A 19,616-nucleotide genomic window follows, 5' to 3' on the forward strand; every position below is an offset into this window, starting at 1 on the left:
CGCATACAGGGTCATCGTTACCATCTTTATAAATTCCATATATATGCGTTAGTATACTGTATTGGTGTCTTTCTTTCTGGCTTACTTCACTCAGTATAATAGGCTCCAGTTTCATCCACCTCATTAGAACTGATTCAAATGGCTGAATAATACTCCATCGTGTATATGTACCACAGCTTTCTTATCCGTTCATCTGCTGATGGACATCTAGGTTGCTCCCATGTCCTGGCTATAATAAACAGTGCTGCAATGAACATTGGGTACACGTGTCTCTTTCAATTCTGGTTTCCTCAGTGTATGCCCAGCAGTGGGATTGCTGGGTTGTATGGCAGTTCTATTTCCAGGTTTTGAAGGAATCTCCACACTGTTCTCCATAGTGGCTGTACTAGTTTGCATTCCCACCAACAGTGTAAGAGGGTTCCCTTTTCTCCACACCCTCTCCAGCATTTATTGCTTGTAGACTTTTGGATCGCAGCCATTCTGACTGGAGTGAAATGGTACCTCATAGTGGTTTTGATTTGCATTTCTCTGATAATGAGTGATGTTGAGCATCTTTTCATGTGTTTGTTAGCCATCTGTATGTCTTCTTTGGAGAAATGTCTGTTTAGTTCTTTGGCCCATTTTTTGATTGGGTCATTTATTTTTCTGGAATTGAGCTGCAGAAGTTGCTTGTATATTTTTGAGATTAGTTGTTTGTCAGTTGCTTCATTTGCTATTATTTCCTCCCATTCTGAAGGCTGTCTTTTCACCTTGCTTATAGTTTCCTTTGTTGTGAAGAAGTTTTTAATTTTAATTAGGTCCCATGTGTTTATTTTTGCTTCTATTTCCAATATTCGTTCTCCATTTTAAATACAGCAGTGTGCACATCTCAAACCCGAATTCCCAAACTATCCCTTCTCCCCACTCTTCCCCGCAGTACAATTTTTAAGCCTGGGATAACACCATTCTTCAAAGTTTAGGAATGGGTTGCAAGTGTCTTTGGTGCCATTCTACCAGAATATTTTGCTCTCTATTCATATGTTCAGCTGTGTGCATGCTTGACATGTTCATCTTCCAACTTTTAAAATAAATGTCTTTCGGGATATTCTAAAACCCCAACATCTAAATAGAGGTTATTCAACAAAAATTAATTTAGAGATTAAAATTTTATGTAAAATTACACAAAATCCATTTTCATTTGTTAAAAATCACCTCCTACCTTGTTGAGCCTTCTTGTGTGGTTCATATGCTTAAAGGTCATGTGGAGTTAATACCCTAACTCTGGTTGGATTACAAACATTGCTGGTCTGACACAGGACCCTCGTAATCACTGTATCTGACTCAAAATCCAGCTGTAAAGCCTGGGTCCAGATGCAGCTACCTCAAGCCACGACTTTCGGAAAGGATGCCGTTGCTTGGACACGCAGATTTGCGTCCCGATGCCAGTCAATCAATGAAAATGCTGAAGACAGAAGCGTCTCCTCCATTCTTCAGCTGGTTTCCTAAATGAATTAAAGGCTGGCTGAATAGAATTCCCTCTGTTCACAAGATACAATTTTTCATAAGCAGAGAATCCTGGATAATTTTAGCCGTAGCTCCTTAAGATTCTGCCTGTTGGTAGGGTGTTTCACGAAACGTTGTTTAATTCACACCTAGAGATGAAGAAAGAAAAGTAAGACTCTCATTCCATATGCTGTAAGAAAAGGCAGAAGAGGGCCTTTTTGTGAAGCATAAACGTTACTAGGGATTTGTAAGACATGTTTTAAGGAACCTAAAGCATTTCTTGCTGATTCATCTCTGTTGAGTTCTTAACCCTTGTGGTGGGCTTTGTATCTAAGGGCTTATATTTTTTTTCTATTTTTCACAATGAAAATGGTTTTAATACTCTTTATTTTAAAAAAGTATTACTTACTTTTTCATTGAGAAAAATTAGCAATACAGAAAATAGAAAGCCCAAAAGTAATAATCACAGAAAAAAAAACTCATCATACCAAAGTTTTTCTATTACTATACACTTGATATTATCAAGAAAAAATTAGATCATACCATATGGTTTTGTACTATGCTATTTCATTTCATGGGCCTTCCTGGTTGCTCAGATGGTAAAGAATCTGCCTGCAATGCAGGAGATCTGGGAAGATCCCCTGAAGAAGGGAATGGCTACCCACTGTGGTATCCTTGCCTGGAGAATTCCATGGACAGAGGAACCTACCAGTTTCCTCTGTCCAAGGGGTTGCAAAGAGTAGCATAGCTGAGTGAATAACACTTTTCACTGAATAATATCAATTCAATAACTCTACCTTATCAATTAATATAGAACTACATCACCATTTTTACTAGATGTATAGATTTTTATAGAGCTTGTTTAAGATTTATTGTTACAAATACTGTCATAAACAGTCTTGTACATACATCGTTTTATATTTGTCTGATTAGTTTTAAACCAATTTATTAAATGTTGAATAAATACAGGAGCATTTATAAAATACAAAGAATAAATATAAAACATTGCCTTTTTTATATTGTTTCTATGCTTTGTTTCTTTTCTCCTTCCTCCTTTTTGATCTTTTGCTGAATATGGATTTTTCTCTTTGTGTTTTCCCCCTTGGCTAGTTTGGAAGTTATGTACTGTGCTTCTGTTCTTTTTCTGATTACCCTAGAAATTTTAACATTAATTTTTAATTAAACGAACTTCTTTACCCTCTTCTCAATTAAATTTTTAGGCAACTTTAACTACATTACTCCTCTCCTGGCATTTCAGCATTTTAATTTTATCTTCTTTCTTTTCTAACACCACAATGAAACATATAATTGTTGTTTTATACCATGTTTACCCAGGCATGGACTTATTCTTTTCTACATCTCAAATCTTCCGTCAGAATAATTATCTTCCTTTCTGAAATATACACTTCATAATTTCTTTCACTGAGAGTCTGTTGATTGTAAACTTTTTTTTCCCTGCAAATGTCTTATTTTGCCCTTCTTTTTTGAGAAATAGCTTTATTGAGTTACGGTTTGTCTGTCATAAATTCATTCCTGTTAAGTGGACAGTTCTCTAATTTCAGAATATTTCCATTACCCCCAAAGAATTCATGAGCCCATTTGTAATCAACTCACACTCCCACCACCAGCCTCAGAGCACCACTTACCTACTTTCTGTTTCTATAGACTGGCCTTTTCTGGACATTTCCTATATCTTGAAATCATATTCTGTGTGTCTTTTGTGTATGGATTCTTTCATTTAGCATAATGTTTTTAAAGTTCATCCACATTTTAGCGTGTGTCAGTGCTTCGTTGCTTTTGATTGTCAAATGATATTGCAATATATATAAGAAAATAATGGGCCTCCCAGGTGGCCCTAGCGGTAAAGAACCTTCGGCCAGTACAGGAGACATAGGAGACGCAGATTTCATCCCTGGGTCGGGAAGATCCCCTGGAGAAGGGCATGGCAACCCACTCCAGTTTTCTTGCCTAGAGAATTCCATGCACAGATAAGCCTGGCAGGCTACAGTCCAGAAGGTCGCAAAGAGTCAGACACGACTGAAGCGACGTAGCACTCACATATGAATATATCACGTTTTGTTTGTCCATTCAACAGTTAATGGGCATGTGGGTAGTTTCCGCTTTTTGATGATTATGAATAATGCTGGTGGAACATTCACAGGCAAGTCTTTGTGTGGACAAGTCTTTTCATTTCTCTTGAACAGACAACTAGAAATGTAATTATTGGGTCAGATAGTTAATCTATCCTTAACATTTTAGGAAACTGCTAACTTATTTTCCAAAGAACCTGTACCAATTTACAATACCCTCCAGTGATGTATGAAGGCTTAAGTTTCTCCACATTGTTTTCAGCATTTGTTATTATCTGTTTTTTTTTTATTATGACCATTCTTATAAATGTGAAGTGGTATCTCGTTGTGGTTTTCATTTGTATTTCCCTAGCAAATAATGAGGTTGAGCATCTTTTTATGTGTAACTGGCTGTCAGTACAACTACTCCGTTTGCGAAAATTTCTGTTCAAATCTTTAGCCTTGCCCTCATTCATGAAAGATAATTTTGTTTGGGGTACAATTCTGTATTTACAGTTAATCCTAGCACACACAGTTTACTGTTCTTTCCTTCTGGCTTTCACTGGTGCTATTGAGGAATCAGTTGCCAGTGTAATTGTCATTTCCTTCTATATAATTTCTTTTTCTTTCTGATTGCTTTTAAGATATTGTCTTTGTTTTTGATGTTCAACAATTCAATAGTGATATGTCTCAGTTCAGTTTAGTCGCTCAGCCGTGTCTGACTCTTTGCGACCCTGTGGACTGCAGCACGCCAGGCTTCCCTGTCCATCACCAACTCCCAAAGTTTGCTCAAACTCATGTCCATCGAGTTGGTGATGCCATCCAGCCATCTGTTCTCTGCTATCCCCTTCTCTACCTGCTTTCAATCTTTTCCACTGTCAGGGTCTTTTCTAGTGAGTCAGTTTTTCACATCAGTTGGCCAAAGTATTGGAGCTTCAGCTTTAGCATCTGTCTTTCCAGTGAATATTCAGGACTGATCTCCTCTAGGATTGACTGGTTTGATCTCCTTGCAGTCCAAAGGACTCTCAAGAATCTTCTCCAACACTACAGTTCAAAAAGATCAACTCTTTGGTGCTCAGCTTTCTTTATGGTCCAAGTCTCACATTCATATATGACTACTGGAAAAAAACATAGCTTTGACAAGATGGACCTTTCTCGACAAAGTGATACCTCTGCTTTTTAATATACAGAGACATATTAAAGAGAGACACATGACCAATGTCTAGATTGGTCATGGCTTTTCTTCCAAGGAGCAAGCATATTTTAATTTCATGGCTGCAGTCACCATTTGCAGTGATTTTAGATCCCAAGAAAATAAAGGCTGTCACTGCTTCCATTGTTTCCCCACCTATTTGCCATGTAGTGATGGGACCGGATGCCGTGATCTTCGTTTTTCGAATGTTGAGTTTTAAACCAGCTTCTTCACTCTCCTCTTTCACTTTCATCAAGAGGCTCTTTAGTTCCTCTTCACTTTCTGCTGTTAGGGTGCTGTCATCTGCGTATCTGAGGTTATTGATATTTCTCCCTGCAATCTTTATTCCAGCTTGTGCTTCATCCAGCCTGGTATTTTGCATGATGTACTCTTCCTATAAGTTAAATAAGCAGGGTGACAATATACAGCCTTGACATACAGCCTTTCCCAATTTGGAATCAATCCATTGTTCCATGTCCAGTTCTAAATATTGCTTCTTGAACTCCATACTGATTTCTCAGGAGGCAGGTAGGGTGGCCTGATATTCCCATCTCTTGAAGAACTTTGCATAGTTTGTTGTGATCCACACAGTCAAAAGCTTTGACATAGTCAATAAAGCAAAAGTAGATGTTTTTCTGGAATTCCCTTGCTTTCTATAATCCAATGGATGTTGGCAATTTGACCTCTGCCTTTTCTAAATCCAACTTGAACATCTGGAAGTTCTCAGTTCCTGTACTGTTGAAGCCTAGCTTGGAGAATTTTGAACATTACTTTGCTAGCGTGTGAGATGAGTGCAGTTGTGCAATAGTTTGAACATTCTTTGGCATTGCCTTTCTTTGGATTCGAATAAAAACTGACCTTTTCCAGTCCTGTGGCCACTGCTGAGTTTTTCAAATTTCCTGGCATATTGAGTGCAGCAATATAACAGCATCATCTTTTAGGATTTGAAATAGCTCAACTGGAATTCTATCACCTCCACTAGCTTTGTTCATAGTGATACTTCCTAAGGCCCACTTGACTTCACATTTCAGGATGTCTGGCTCTAGGTGAGTGACCACACTATCGTGGTTATCTGGATCATTAAGATCTTTTTTATATAGTTCTTCTGTGTATTCTTGACACCTCTTCTTAATATCTTCTGCTTCTGTTAGGTCCATACCGTTTCTGTCCTTTATTGTTCCCATCTTTGCATAAAGTGTTCTCTTGTTATCTCTAATTTTATTGAAGAGATTGCTAGTCTCTCCCATTCTATTGTTTTCCTCTATTTCTTTGCATTGATCACTGAGGAAGGCTTTCTTATCTCTCATTACTATTCTTTGAAACTCTTCATTCAGGTGGATATATCTTTCCTTTTCTCCTTTGCCTTTGGTTCTCTTCTTTCCTCAGCTATTTGTAAGGCCTCCTCAGACAACTATTTTGCCTTGCTGCATTTCTTTTTCTTGGGGATGATTTTGATCACTGCCTCCTGTACAATGTCATGAACTTCTGTTCATAGTTCTTCAGGCACTCTGTCTATCAGATCTGATCTCTTGAATCTATTCGTCACTTCCACTGTATAATTATAAGGGATTTGATTTAGGTCATACCTTAATGGTCAAGTGGTTTTCCCTATGTTCTTCAATTTAAGTCTGAATTTGGCAGTAAGGAATTCATGATGTGAGCCACAGTCAGCTCCCGGTCTTGTTTTTGCTGACTGTATAGAGCTTCTCTATCTTTGGCTGCAAAGAATATAATCAATCTGATTTCGCTGTTGACCATCTGGTGATGTCCATGTGTAGAGTTGTCTCTTGTGTTGTTGGAGGAGGGTGTTTTCTATGACCAGTACATTCTCTTGGCAAAACTCTGTTAGCCTTTGCTTCATTCCATAATCCAAGGCCAAACTTGCCTGTTACTCCAGGTATCTCTTGACCTCCTACTTTTGCATTCTAGTCCTCTATGATGAAAAGGACATCTTTTTTGGGTGTTAATTCTAGAAGGTCTTGTAGGTCTTCATAAAACCATTCAACTTCAGCTTCTTCCGCATTAGTGATTGGGGCATAGACTTGGATTACTGTGATACTGAATGGTTTGCTTTGGAAACAAACAGAGATCATTCTGTTGTTTTTGAGATTGCACCCAAGTACTGCATTTCAGACTCTTGTTGACTATGAGGGCTACTCCATTTCTTCTAAGGGATTCTTACCCACAGTAGTAGATATAATGGTCATCTGAATTAAATTTGCCCATTCCAGTCCATTTTAGTTCACTGATTCCTAAAATGTCGATGTTCACTCTTGCTATCTCCTGTTTGACCACTTCTAATTTACTTTGATTCATGGACCTAACATTCCAGATTCCTATGCAATATTGTGCTTTACAGCATTGGGCTTTACTTTCATCACCAGTCACATCCACAACTGGGCGTGTTTTTTGCTTTGGCTCTGTCTCTTCATTCTTTCTGGAGTTATTTCTCCACTCTTCTCAAGTAGCATATTGGGCTCCTACTGACCTGCGGAGTTCATTTTTCAGTGTCATCTTTTTGCCTTTTTATACCATTCATGCAGTTCTCAAGGCATTCCCTTCTTCAGTGGACCATGTTTTGTCAGAACTCTCCAGCATAACCCGTCTGTCTTGGGTGGCATTGTTCATAGTTTCATTAAGTTAGATAAGGCTGTGATCCATGTGATCAAACTGGCCAGTTTTCTGTGACTGTAGTTTTCCTCTGTCTGCCTTCTGACTGATAAGAATAAGAGGCTTGTGGAATCTTCCTGATGGGAAGGACTGGCTCTGGGAGAATCTGGGTCTTATTCTGATGGGCGGGGCTATGCTCAGTAAACCTTTAATCTAATTTTGTGTTGATGGGTGGGGCTGTGTTCCCTCCCTGTTGTTTGGCCTGAGGCCAAACCATGGTAGGGGTAATGGCAGTAATGGTGACCTCCTTCAAAAGGACTTATGCCAGCACTGTGCCCCTGACCCTGCAACAGGTCATGGTCAATCCACGCCTACACCAGAGACTCCTGGACACTCATAGACGGGTCTGGCTCAGCCTCTTGGGGGGGGTCACTACTCCTTTCTCCTGGGTCCTGGTGAGCACAAGGCTTTGTTTGTGCCCTCCAAGACTTTGTCTCCCCAGTCCTGTGGAAGTTCTGTAATCAAATCCCACTGGCCTCCAAAGTCAAATTCCCTGGGGTTTCTCAGTCCCTTTGCTGGATCCCCAGTTTGGGAACTCTGTTGTGGGTCCTAGAACTTTAGTAACAGTGCAAAAACTTCTTTGGTATAATTGTTCTCCAGTTTTGGGGTCATCTCCTCAGTGGCTCCATGGTGGGGCTAATGGCGACCTCCTCCAAGAGGACTCACACTGCCGGGCGTGGCTCCCAGGTCTGCTGCAGTGAGAGGCCCCGTCCCCGCGGCAGGCCACTGCTGACTGTGACTCCACAGGAGACACTCAGACACTCAAAGGCAGGGCTGGCTCGGTCTCTGTGGGGTCTCTGGGTCCTGGTGCACACAAAGTTTTATTTGAGCCCTCCGAGAGTCTCTGGCGGGTGTGGGGTTTGATTCTAAATGTGATTTTACCCCTCCTACCATCTTGTCAGGGCTTCTCCTTTGCCCTTGGACATTGGGTATTTTTTTTGGTGGGATCCACCATTCTGCTATCAGTGGTTGTTCAGCAGTGAGTTGAAATTTTGGAGTTCTCTCAGGAGAAGATGAGAGCACATCCTTCTACTCCACTATCTTTGTGCTATGTTGATATGTCTACACATGGGTTTCTATTTACTTATTTGTTTTTCCTATTTAGGATGCATTGAGTTTCCTGAACTTGAGGATTCAAATCTTTCATCAATTCTCAGTCATTATTTCTTCAGTTATTATCTCTTTCTAATTCTCCTTCTTCTATCTTTCTCAAACTTTTGTAGAAGTATGTTAGAATGTACTACTTTGGCCTATATGCCTCTTAACTTTATATTTCCCATTTATTTTCCCCTCTGCAGATTCCAGATAATGTCTTGAGACCTGTTTTGCTGTTTTCTAATTATTTATTTGGCTACATCTAATCTTCTGTTTAAGCCATTATTAACTGTTACTGGGTAGACACTTCCCCCAAAGATGTCCACATCCTAATCCTTAAAAGCTGTAAATATGTTACCTAATGTGACAAGTACGACTTTACAGATGCTATTAAGGTTAAGGACCTTGAGATGGGGATGTTAGCCTAAATTATCCAGGTGGGCCCAATTTAATCACATAAGCTTTTTTGGCAGAAGAGTGAGTCAGAGAGATGAAATTGTTCAAGGGAGAAAGATTCAAAGAGAATGACTCAACTGGCCATTTCTGACTTTTAAGGTGTAGGAAGGAGGTCATGAACCAAGAAATACAGATGGACCCTAGAAGCTAGGAAGAGTCCTTATAGCTGATATGGAATTGGGGGCAATGGTTCTACAACTGCAAAAAAGTGAATTCTGTAAAAAACTCAAATGAGCAAGGAAATGGATCTTTCCCCCTAGCCAACAGAAAGGAACCCAGTCTGCTCACCTTAATTTTAGCCCAGTGAGACCTGTATCAGACTTATTAACTATAGAACTGTGAAATAATACATTTGTATTGTTTTTAGGTCACTTATTTTATGATAATTTGTTACAGGAGCAATAGAATAAACTAATGCAAGCTTTAATTTTCAAGTTCTATTTGGCTCTTTTTCGAAATACTGTTTATACTTGTTTCCTATATTGTATTTTCAATCATGTTTTTTGTTTTTCAATACAATGAAAACATTTTATAATTGCATCTGAAAATTCACTATCTGAGATTTTTGCAGGTGTAGTTCTACTTCCTTTTGTTTAGTTGGCTCTTGGCTCATGTTTACTGGAAATTAACTGTTGGATTTTTTGAGACTTGGTTCGAAGGCATATTGTTCCAGAAAAGATTTCTGTTTGCATCTACCAGGTACCACCCGAGGTTTCCTGGGGCCATCTTAAAATAAATTTTTGGCTTGAGGTTTTTCAAATCACACAAGTAGTATGAATGAATGTTAATTACTGTCACAAATTAAGAATTCTTAGGAAAGATTTTTTTCCCTCTAAGCTAGACCAGTTTACCTACCATCCCCTTCTGATAGGCAGGTTATTTCTAGTTAACCCTAACACTGAGTGATTAGCCCTGTGAAGTCCCAAATGTACATAGAAGTTTCCTATTAGGCTTTCTTCCTTGGGCATAGGGCTTACCTCCTTTCTCATTGCACCATCCCAACGGACACTTGAGAACACCAGGGTTTGGTTGATGCCCCCAGGGTAAAATTTGGCTTATCTTTCTTGATTCCAGCTTTCATTCTATATTTCATTTGATCCTGAGCATTTCTTAGTTTCTTGCCAGTTCAGTAATGTTTTTCATGTCTTATCCAGCATTTTTAGCTATTTTCGTTGGAGTTGTTCAGGGTGAGAGTCGCACTATACTGTCAGAAATTAAAATGTCTGGTTCTCTCTTGAGGATGAATTCTTATATGTAGACTTGATGGGTTAAAAGATATGCACATTAAAAATTTTTGTACATATAGCCATATTACAAGGTTTATTTAAGGAAATATAACAGAAAAACAAATCACTAATCTTAACCATTTGTTGGATTCCTTTTAAATTTGCCTCTAACCTCTTTTGTAAGGAAATGTAAATGTGGTTTGCATCTGGACAAGAGACAAAATTTACAAGCAAAACAAAACGGTAACTCAAAACAGTTTAATTGTGGGACGTTTATAGATGGTAAATTAGGAGTTCAAGAAAGACAGAAAAATTTAAATCTGGTCCTGCCACACCTCTGCCGAGGAAGTCTTCTGTGGTTGCCTGTTGCCTGTAGGATAATGTCAAATTCTTCAAACAGCCCACATGACCATGCATGGTCTGGTCCTTGCCTTATATCCATCCTTACCTCTCCTTCTAGCTCCAGCCTCACTGGACTTGTCTCTGTTACTCAAATGCAGGGAAGTCCTTCTCACCTCCAGGCCTTACCTCTTATCTGAATGTCCTCTCTTGCCTCCCACTTCCACCCTATTTTGTCTGGCTGATCTGTTTATTCTTCAGGTCTCAACTTACATATGACCTTTTTTAAAATAAGGCAGTTTTACATTAAAAATATATATATATATTTATTTGTTTACTTTTGGCTGTGTTGGGTCTTAGAGCCTTCACTGAAGCAGGCTCTTCCTTATAGTACAAGGATGTCTCTCTAGTTGTGTTGTGCAGGCTCCAGAGTGCATGGGCTCAGTAGTTGTGACCCTCGTGGACTTAGTTGCCCCGCAGTATGTGGGATCTTAGTTCCCTGACTAGGCATCAAACCCGTGTCCCCTGCATTGCAAGGTGGATTCTTAACCACTGAACCGTCAGGGAATTCCCTATATGACATTTTAAGAGAAAACTTCCCTGATCTTTTGCTGTAAATTGCTGTACACACATACACACACACACCATATCTGTGTGTTTAGACTGCTGGTCGACTCAGCAACCTTGGGACAAAAACTAAGTTTGTGCACCTCAGAGCATCTGGTCAGTCTCCCCAAAAGGAGCTAGAGAGTGAGAATGAGAGAGAGAGAAGCTATATGATCTTAAACCATCCTGTTCTTTTTCTGCACAGCACTTATTACGATAATATTGACTGATGTCCCCCTTCTCTCCTAGAGAAAAAGAACTGTTCACCACCGTCTCCTAATACCTAACTCAATGCCGGGTACACAGTAAATCTTTATTGAATATATGAATTTTAAGGATAAGTAGCTGCATATAGACAAGTGTTGCCTATACATCACTTTGGGAATCATAAAACAAGTGGAAAAGTGAGAAGACAAAACAGAAAAGACCCAAGAAATGTAATAATTTATAATTCAGAGAAGAATTATGACCAGTGCTCTTCATGCTAAAAGATTGCCGTTTAATGGAGGATGCTTAGGACCAGTCCATAAACAGGGGAGAGTAAAAGGAGGTGGGCTCCTTGTTCAGCTTGAAGGGGTTTAGGTTAGTACAAGCAAGGCTGGCTAGCACTGCTTTGGCTTGTTAAAGGCATTCATGGAATCTTTTTCCCTGAAGATGAAGAACTTTCATTTCTGTGATGTTCTTGATGTCCTAAGAGGAGGAAGTAGAGCGGATCTCAAGTTTTTTCATTCCCATAGATCGATGGTAAAAGTTTCCTTTTTTTTTCTTCCTTTTTTTTTTTGGCTGAATTTGATTCATCGTTTCATTTTAGCGTTGATAATTATCTCTGAAGGTGCATTTTCCTGCTGCATTCTGAACAGTTCAGTTCTTTTTGTCAGTTACCAGAGTAACACCGCTTCTGCTGTGCTTGAAACAATTACCAACATCCAGCCCAAAGAGAGTGGAGGCGGCGTGGGAGAGACCCGGGAAGCCATTGTTTACAGGTTATCTGAAGACATGCTGAGCAAGCTGCCTCCTGATTACGTTCCCCATGAGGTGAGCTCTCCTTTCCCCAGGCACGCAGGGCTGTCATTGGGTTCCACAAGGCTAAGCACAGTCCTCGGACAGTACATTTCAGTCGCTTCCTCTCCCTGCTCAATCCTTTTTCACTTTGTGGTTTTCTCTTGCTTACTCTTGCTCAAGCCTCTTGCAAAATTACAATCTGTACTCTTCTATTTCATTTTCCTTCTCAATTTTCTCTTCTGTACCCTTTGCCCATCTTTGGGTTCCTCTGTCTTTGGGTTTTTTAACCCTCTGGGTTGAGATTCTCCCTGTCTGTCTTACTCAAGCCTGCTTTGTCCCATGATTTAAATTGAGCCCTTGCTTCTCTCTCTTGCCCTCCATATGTTTCATTCTCCCTGTCCTTTCAGCCAGGTAACAGGAAAGCAAGCCATTTACATGAACTCACTCTCCAGTTTGGATGGCAATAATTTTCTACTTCTCGAACCTCGCAGATGTTTGCTTGTTAATAAACATTGGTTTTTCTCAAAAAAAATTTTTTTTAATCTCAAGACCACTTTACTTTACTTGGACCCCAAACAGCTCTTACTTTTATGGATTATGTGTATGAGTGCTCAGTCATGTCCAATTCTTTGTGACCCCAAGGACTGTGGCCCTCCAGGTTCCTCTGTTCATGGGATTCTCTGGGCAAGAATACTGGAATGGGTTGCCATTTCCTTCTCCAGGGGATCTTCCCGACCCAGGGATCAAACCCGTGTCTCCTGCATTGCAGGGAGATTCTTTACTGCTTGAGCCATCGGGGAAGTCCATATGTGGTTCATAATGACTGATATTTAATATATTATAAATGTAAACTAAAATGAAAAAAATATTAATTTATTGTGAAATAACGTTAATAAACCCATCACATGGTAGCGTAACATTTATATTTTAAAAATAAATGTACTTTCCAAAACAAAACCATTCAGAGAGAAAGTGAGGGTTTTGTACATCTCTTTAATGTCTGGTTTACTAGAAGACAGCTGGACCCTTGTATCTGCTGGTACATCCTGTCTGCTGTGACAGCACAGGTCAGGTCATGCAGCCTTTAGACACTCCTCAGTGAAGGAAGGTGAGTAAAAGGTCAAATGATGTGTTAGAATCACTACGAAAAAAAATTAACTTCATGGACCTCCTAAAAGGAGCTCAGGAGCCTTAGGGGTCCCAGACCACACTTTGAGAACTGCTGATCTTAATAAATCTTTAATTGTGGTAAAATTTCTGGGCAGTCTGGAAGTCCTGTAAGACATCCTCCTTCTTCAAGCAAGAAGATAGTCAGGCCATCCAGGGCCTCCTCTTTCCTGTTCTCAGCTCCACCCCTCACTACTGATGGCGAGCTTCACATGAATCCAAGACTGGACTGAGGCAATTTTAGCTTTTCAACCAAAAAGTGAGAGGCTGATGCCCTCATGGAGGTATTTCTCTGGTCCGGTGTCTCCCCTGTCCGGCATCCCTGAGTCTGGGAGATGTGGCTGCCTGGGCTACCGCTCTCCCTCCTGCATTCAGTGCCCCCAGCAATAAAAAACATTTTCTTGCTTCTTAAAACAATTTTTGCTTCTGATGTGTAGATGGGTACCAAGAATTTGGCTAAGATACTGAAATCAGTGACTTCACATAGAGATGTTTATAGTCAGGGGAGAAAAATGTTTTTAAGTGGATAAGTATTATAAGTCCATACTTTGTGTGGTCCATTGCAAACGATCAGAAGACAGATGAGGCATAACACCTGTCTTCAAAGATTTTAATTTTTTATTTTTTTAAATATAAATTTATTTATTTTAATTGGAGGCTAATTACTTTACAATATTGTTTTGGTTTTGCCATACATTGACATGAATCCGCCACGGTTGTACATGTGTTCCCCATCCTGAACCCCCCTCCCACCTCCCTCTGGCATGTGAAAGTAAGATAAAATGCACTCTCTGTGACTAGACTGCAGGTTTGTATTACCAGAGGAGAGTTTCAAGACCTTGGGATAATTTGAGCTGCTTGGGGTTAGTCAGGACTACTTCACCAAGATCTCTGTTCTGTCATCACCCCCAGCAGAATCTGAGTGGGAGGGGTGTCCCTAAATGTATTATTAGATAGGAGGGAGTTGGTACTAAGAGACATCTAAAGCAGCCTCCTCTTCCAGGATTACTTACTTTTTAGTGTCCTTTTATAGAAGAGATGTGTTCTTAAAAATGTGGCTGTAAGGTACATTTAGTTAATTGAAACATAATTACAGTATTGACTTAAAAACATACTACTGTAGAAAAGACTAACTGGTTTCAGAAACATAAAAATTCTATGTAAGAATACAGCAAATATTTTACTTATTAATAAAAAGGCAATTTTAAGCTGAAGCAATAATGATACTGAAAGTAAAATCAGTTCTGATTTTAGATTTTCTAGAATCTAAGTTTTAAGACACATTAAGCACGTGTCTGTAAGTGTCGCGCAAGGTGATTTGTTGGGGCTGTTAGCATATCAAAGCTACTGGGACTATTGATTTCATGCGGAAGCCAACACCTGGGCCTGATTTCTCACTTGTGTTGGTTGCAAAAGTGTTTCCATAATTTCCTTTTTCCTTAAAATGTTAATTTCCACGACGCAGTCATGATCTAAGCAGGATGATATATGGGCTATTTAGCCGCTGGAGGCTGAAGGGCTCAAGATGAGAACAGAGCAATGGAGCCTGCAAAGCTGTAAGTTCTGGAACCAGGAATTTAGGTGACTACCTGAAGGTTGGTATGTCAGACTGGGTTAAAGACCTCCACTGGCATGTTTAGGGGGCTTCCCAGATGGCTCAGTGGTAAAGAATCTGCCTGCCAATGCAGTAGACGCAGGATACTCGGGTTTGATCCCTGGATCGGGAAGATCCCCTGGAGGAGAAAATGGCAACCCACTAGTTTTCTTGCCTGGAAAGTCCCATGGACAGAGGATCCCGGTGGGCTACAGTCCATGGAGTCACAGAGAGTTGGACACAATGGAGCAACTGAGCATGCACGCTGGCATATGTGACTAGGATTTCGAGATCACTTGCTCAACCTGTGCAGGTTGTCCCATCCAGGTGTTCTGTTTCACATCACTGTTCCCATCTTGTCCCTCACACACTAGAAGTGGCCCATCTGCAGTTAATCAGAGAAGGCCATTGCTGAGTAGGAAACATGGGCCCCATGCCAGAAAACCTGTTCTGTGACAGGAGGAGAGAGGGCGGTCCAGATGAGCCTAGAGCCCATCTGTCTCTAGTCTCCCATGACTCAAGAGAAGGCAGCGGGCATTCAAGAATGCTGCAGTTCCCCTGGCTTTCTGGTGACTCTGTGGACTGGTGCCTCATTCCCTCCTACTCCATGTATCTATCCTCACCCCTCCTGTTCTGGCATTTCTTTGATTGTGGCCCGCAGAAAGTTCAGATCTCTCAAGAGTTCTTGCCGGTATTCGTAGTCAGTCTTTTCTGGGGCATATGTCACTGAATTGAAATGTGTATATGTATTGGCCTATTTCCCAATAATTGTTATATTTTATTGTTCCTGTGACCAGATGCTTTTATATTGATCTCTTCGAAATGGCCAATAAATTATATACCAGAAGGAAAAAATGACAGGTGCTTTATGGCCCTTCCACAAAATCAAATATTTTCATTGATTAGATTATGAAAGGCTCTCTTTAGTCACCCTAGCCAGAGCAACAACAGTTAGGATACTGCAGCCAATCATATTTATTGGTAACTGTTCTGTAAAGATTTCGGCTGTATTCACTTTCTGTGACATTTCTAATAATGATTCTACAAGCACTATGAGAAAAAGTATTCCAGACTGTACTCTTACAAAGGTTAAATTGCAAAAGAATATTTAACTGACACTTTAGTACTTAATCATTTGAAAGGGGAAAAAAAGTAAAATTTTACCTCAGCTTTTCAAAGTATTTTTCCAATTATCAACTAAGTACGATCAGTAGGAAATAAAAATCATTTTAGTTGAACAGTAGTTTTTGAAGCCCAGAAAATGGGAAATTTAATGGCAAATTTGGTTCTGCAAGAGATATTTTAGAGTTCACTTGGGCTTGTAGAGATATATCCAGAGGAAAAAGAGACTAGAGAAAGGAGGGATCCTTGGAAAAGAAGGGGCAGATAATTTTTTTTTTCATCTCCATTATTGTATGCTTTGTGTTAGGTGAAAGCTCGTTTGATAAAGATGGGGCATCTTAATTCAATGAACATATTTCTCAGACAAGAAATTGACAGAATGCAAAAAGTCATTTCAATACTTCGCAGTAGCCTGAATGATCTAAAATTGGCCATTGAAGGCACGATCATTATGAGTGAGGTAAGCTATGACCATCTCGGTAGCTGTTTCCCTCTTCCGTTGAATTTTCTTATTCTCAGATTTTAACTCCGTCATTTTTCCAGAACTTGAGAGATGCTCTGGACAACATGTATGACGCCCGTATACCCCAAATCTGGAAAAGAGTGTCCTGGGACTCCTCCACACTGGGCTTCTGGTTTACTGAACTTTTGGAAAGAAACGCTCAGTTTTCTACCTGGATATTTGAAGGGAGGCCCAATGTGTTCTGGATGACTGGTTTCTTCAATCCCCAAGGTAGGTGTTCACAGGACTTGGACGTCGTGAGTGGTTGTGTGGTAGCACTGTGTGATAAATGTATGTTACACAGAGCAGTATAGAGGCGCAGCTTACTGCATGCTGGAATTATGCTTTCAGAGGTGTAGACCAACAGAGGAACCTTCTATATTTGTTTTACAAATTCAGTCTGAAGTTCTGTCTGCCATATTGCTTCCACAACATAGGGGCAAAATTCCATTTTTCTTCTCACCCACTTAAGCAAGCAAGTTGGTGGTTAGAACAATGTGAAATACTGAAAAGGTTTTGTTCAAACATTACTTTTTAAATGTTTATGAAACTGACAAAAATGAAGCACCAGAATATGCAAAGGAAAATGTTCCTAAGGCTCAGAAAATTAGACTGATTTTTAAAATGACCATGTGGCAAAAGTTTTATTCAGTGCACTTCCAGAGTCTGTCCCTGCTTGCTTGTTTTTTTTGCCCCTCCCCTGAAAAAGTGCTTTGTGATCCCATGGCATATATTCCTTCATTATAGAAATATTTACTGAATAAGTTTCAGACTAGATCTCATAGAGTTCATAAAAGTTCAGAAATGCAACAATGTTTTTTTCTTACTATGACATGGATAGTTTTTTCAAGTAACTCTTGGCAAGAATGAAGGGACACTGGGTTCCTTACAGTTCAGCACCTTCTAGGCCCATTAGTAATACAATTTAAGAAGTGTTCACACTTAGAAATTTAGGATTACTCTCGTTACTCCGTAAGCAACTTAGCAAACACTCACATTGTTACTCTCAGCAGTATGGTTGAATCTCATAAAATAATATTAAATGAAGGAAGTCAAACAGGACACATTATAATGTATACCATATTCTTTGTGATGTATGAATATTGTGTGATTCCATTTATGCAAGAAACCAAAATAAGTAAAATAGATCCAAGGTCTTAAAAGTCAGAATAGTGGTTACCCTTGTGGGAAAGGGCAGTGATTGCCAAAGGGCACAAGGCGGTTCAAGGGGTCTGGGAATGTTCTACTTCTTGATCTGGATATTGGTTACAGGGCTATATTCCCTTGGTGAAAATTTATCAAGCTTTATACTTATGAGTTGTATGTTTTTCTTTGTATCAGTTCAGTTCAGTTCAGTCGCTCAGTCATGTCCAACTCTTTGTGACCCCATGAATCGCAGCATGCCAGGCCTCCCTGTATAATACTTAATAAATAGTAGACATTTATTTGTTCTCTGTGTACATGCATTCATTCAGTTCATGAATTTTCAAGTGCCTTAACATTTTCTAAATTTAAAACATTGATCATGGTGGTTTTTAGGAACTTAGCAAATTATATTGGGTTGGCCAAAAAGTTTATTCAGGTTTTTCTGTACCATCTTATGAAAAAACCCAAATGAACTTTTTGGCCAACCCAATACATGGCACATTATTATGTCAGTAGACTTTAGATTTGTGAAGAACAGCCCCAATATTTCACTTATCTGTTTTTCTCCCAGAATTCCCATTGAATTTGGGGAGGAAAAAAATTTTTATTATGGTTTTCAGATTCTTGTGTCTACTTACAAGTCTCTTTCCTCTATACCAGCCCTCAATTTGAGTAAGCTGTCACCAGGCGATTCCGAGCTTGGGAGCTTAAAGAAATAACGTTTAACTTGATTAGGATTGTTCAACCATCTTTCATTTGCCAGCCCATCCACTAGGTGCTTTCAATAGAGAGAGATTTGAGATGCAGTTCCTGCCCCAAAGGCGCCCATAATCTGGTCAGTAGGACAGAAACATGAGCAACTTTAACAGAATGTGGTAAATGCTCCACCTGCGTAGAACCAAGTGCCGCGCAGGCACAGAGGACAGAGAGGTACCTTCCCCGAGGCCGGGCTTGAGAAGAGCTGTACCCGGGGTCAGCTCAACCCTGGAAGAGTGGGGTTCACAGAGGCAGAGGCTGGTAAGAGCATCCCAGTCAGAGACCTGAGCAGAGACAAGGCATGTCCAGGGAGAGAAGACTCGTGTGGCCTGAGCTCAGGAAGCAGGAGCAGCGGTGTCGGGGGGTGAGGTCTTCCAGACGAGTTTGAGCTGCATCATAAAGGCAGCATAAAGTCACCAAAAATGAGGTGAAGGTAGAGTGTAGACTGAAAGAAGGCTATCCAGAGCAATGACACTCTTATCAGGTCCAAGGGAGACAGCCTGAGACCTTGACCAGGTGCAGAGGAGGAGGCAGATCTGATGGACTGATTAAATGAGGCTCTTTGAGAGGGTAGGAAGTAGCAGTGGCTGAGGCTGAAGGCTAAGCACAAGACCAGGAGCCTTAGGAGAGGGGCCACTTGGGAGGATGAGCAGGGAGCCCTGGACACGTCAGCTTGTGCAGGAGGGACATCCAGGTGGGCAGGTGTGCTGGCAGACTTCAAATCAGTGATTAGGAAAAAAAAAAAGGTGAGATCGTTAAGTATATTTTTAACATTTAGAAGCCAAGGGAGTGGGGTTGATGTATTCATGGCTTTCCATAGACATAGATGGGTAAATCGCATATCACAGCACAGTCTCTTTGAGCAATTGCTTTTTTCCATTAGAAATGTAACTTTCAATAGCAAAGTATTAATATAAACTAATGTTTGTTACTATTTATTAAGAAGTATTACAAACTAGAGCAACATTTAAAGAAATATAAATACAAATCAGTTTTCTTATTTGCCTTGTTAATAACACTGATCCTTTCTATTTTTTTTTTTTTCTCTTCATTTCTGTTTTTATTTTTTTTCGCCGCCTCCCGTGAGGGGGCGGAAATGACGCGACATGCGCGTCAGAGGGCGCGACGCGGTCGCCGGCCAAAATACCTTCATTTCTGTTTTTAAACTGAACTTGGATTCCTTCTCTCATGG

The 19,616-nt window shown here is 40.1% G+C and overlaps 1 protein-coding gene across 1 annotated transcript in view; it reads left to right on the forward strand.

Moving 5' to 3' along the window:
• Nucleotides 1-19,616, forward strand: part of DNAH8 (dynein, axonemal, heavy chain 8) — a 324,670-nt gene that overhangs the window by 291,369 nt on the left and 13,685 nt on the right. Inside the window, exons 88-90 of the mRNA XM_010848693.1 lie at nt 12,014-12,170; nt 16,328-16,480; nt 16,564-16,753. Coding sequence (XP_010846995.1) covers nt 12,014-12,170; nt 16,328-16,480; nt 16,564-16,753 — 500 coding nt within the window. The remainder of the gene's footprint in view (nt 1-12,013; nt 12,171-16,327; nt 16,481-16,563; nt 16,754-19,616) is intronic.

The sequence above is a fragment of the Bison bison genome, unplaced genomic scaffold, assembly GCF_000754665.1.
Source record: "Bison bison bison isolate TAMUID 2011002044 unplaced genomic scaffold, Bison_UMD1.0 scf7180017864270, whole genome shotgun sequence".
NCBI classification, from domain to species: Eukaryota; Metazoa; Chordata; class Mammalia; order Artiodactyla; family Bovidae; genus Bison; species Bison bison.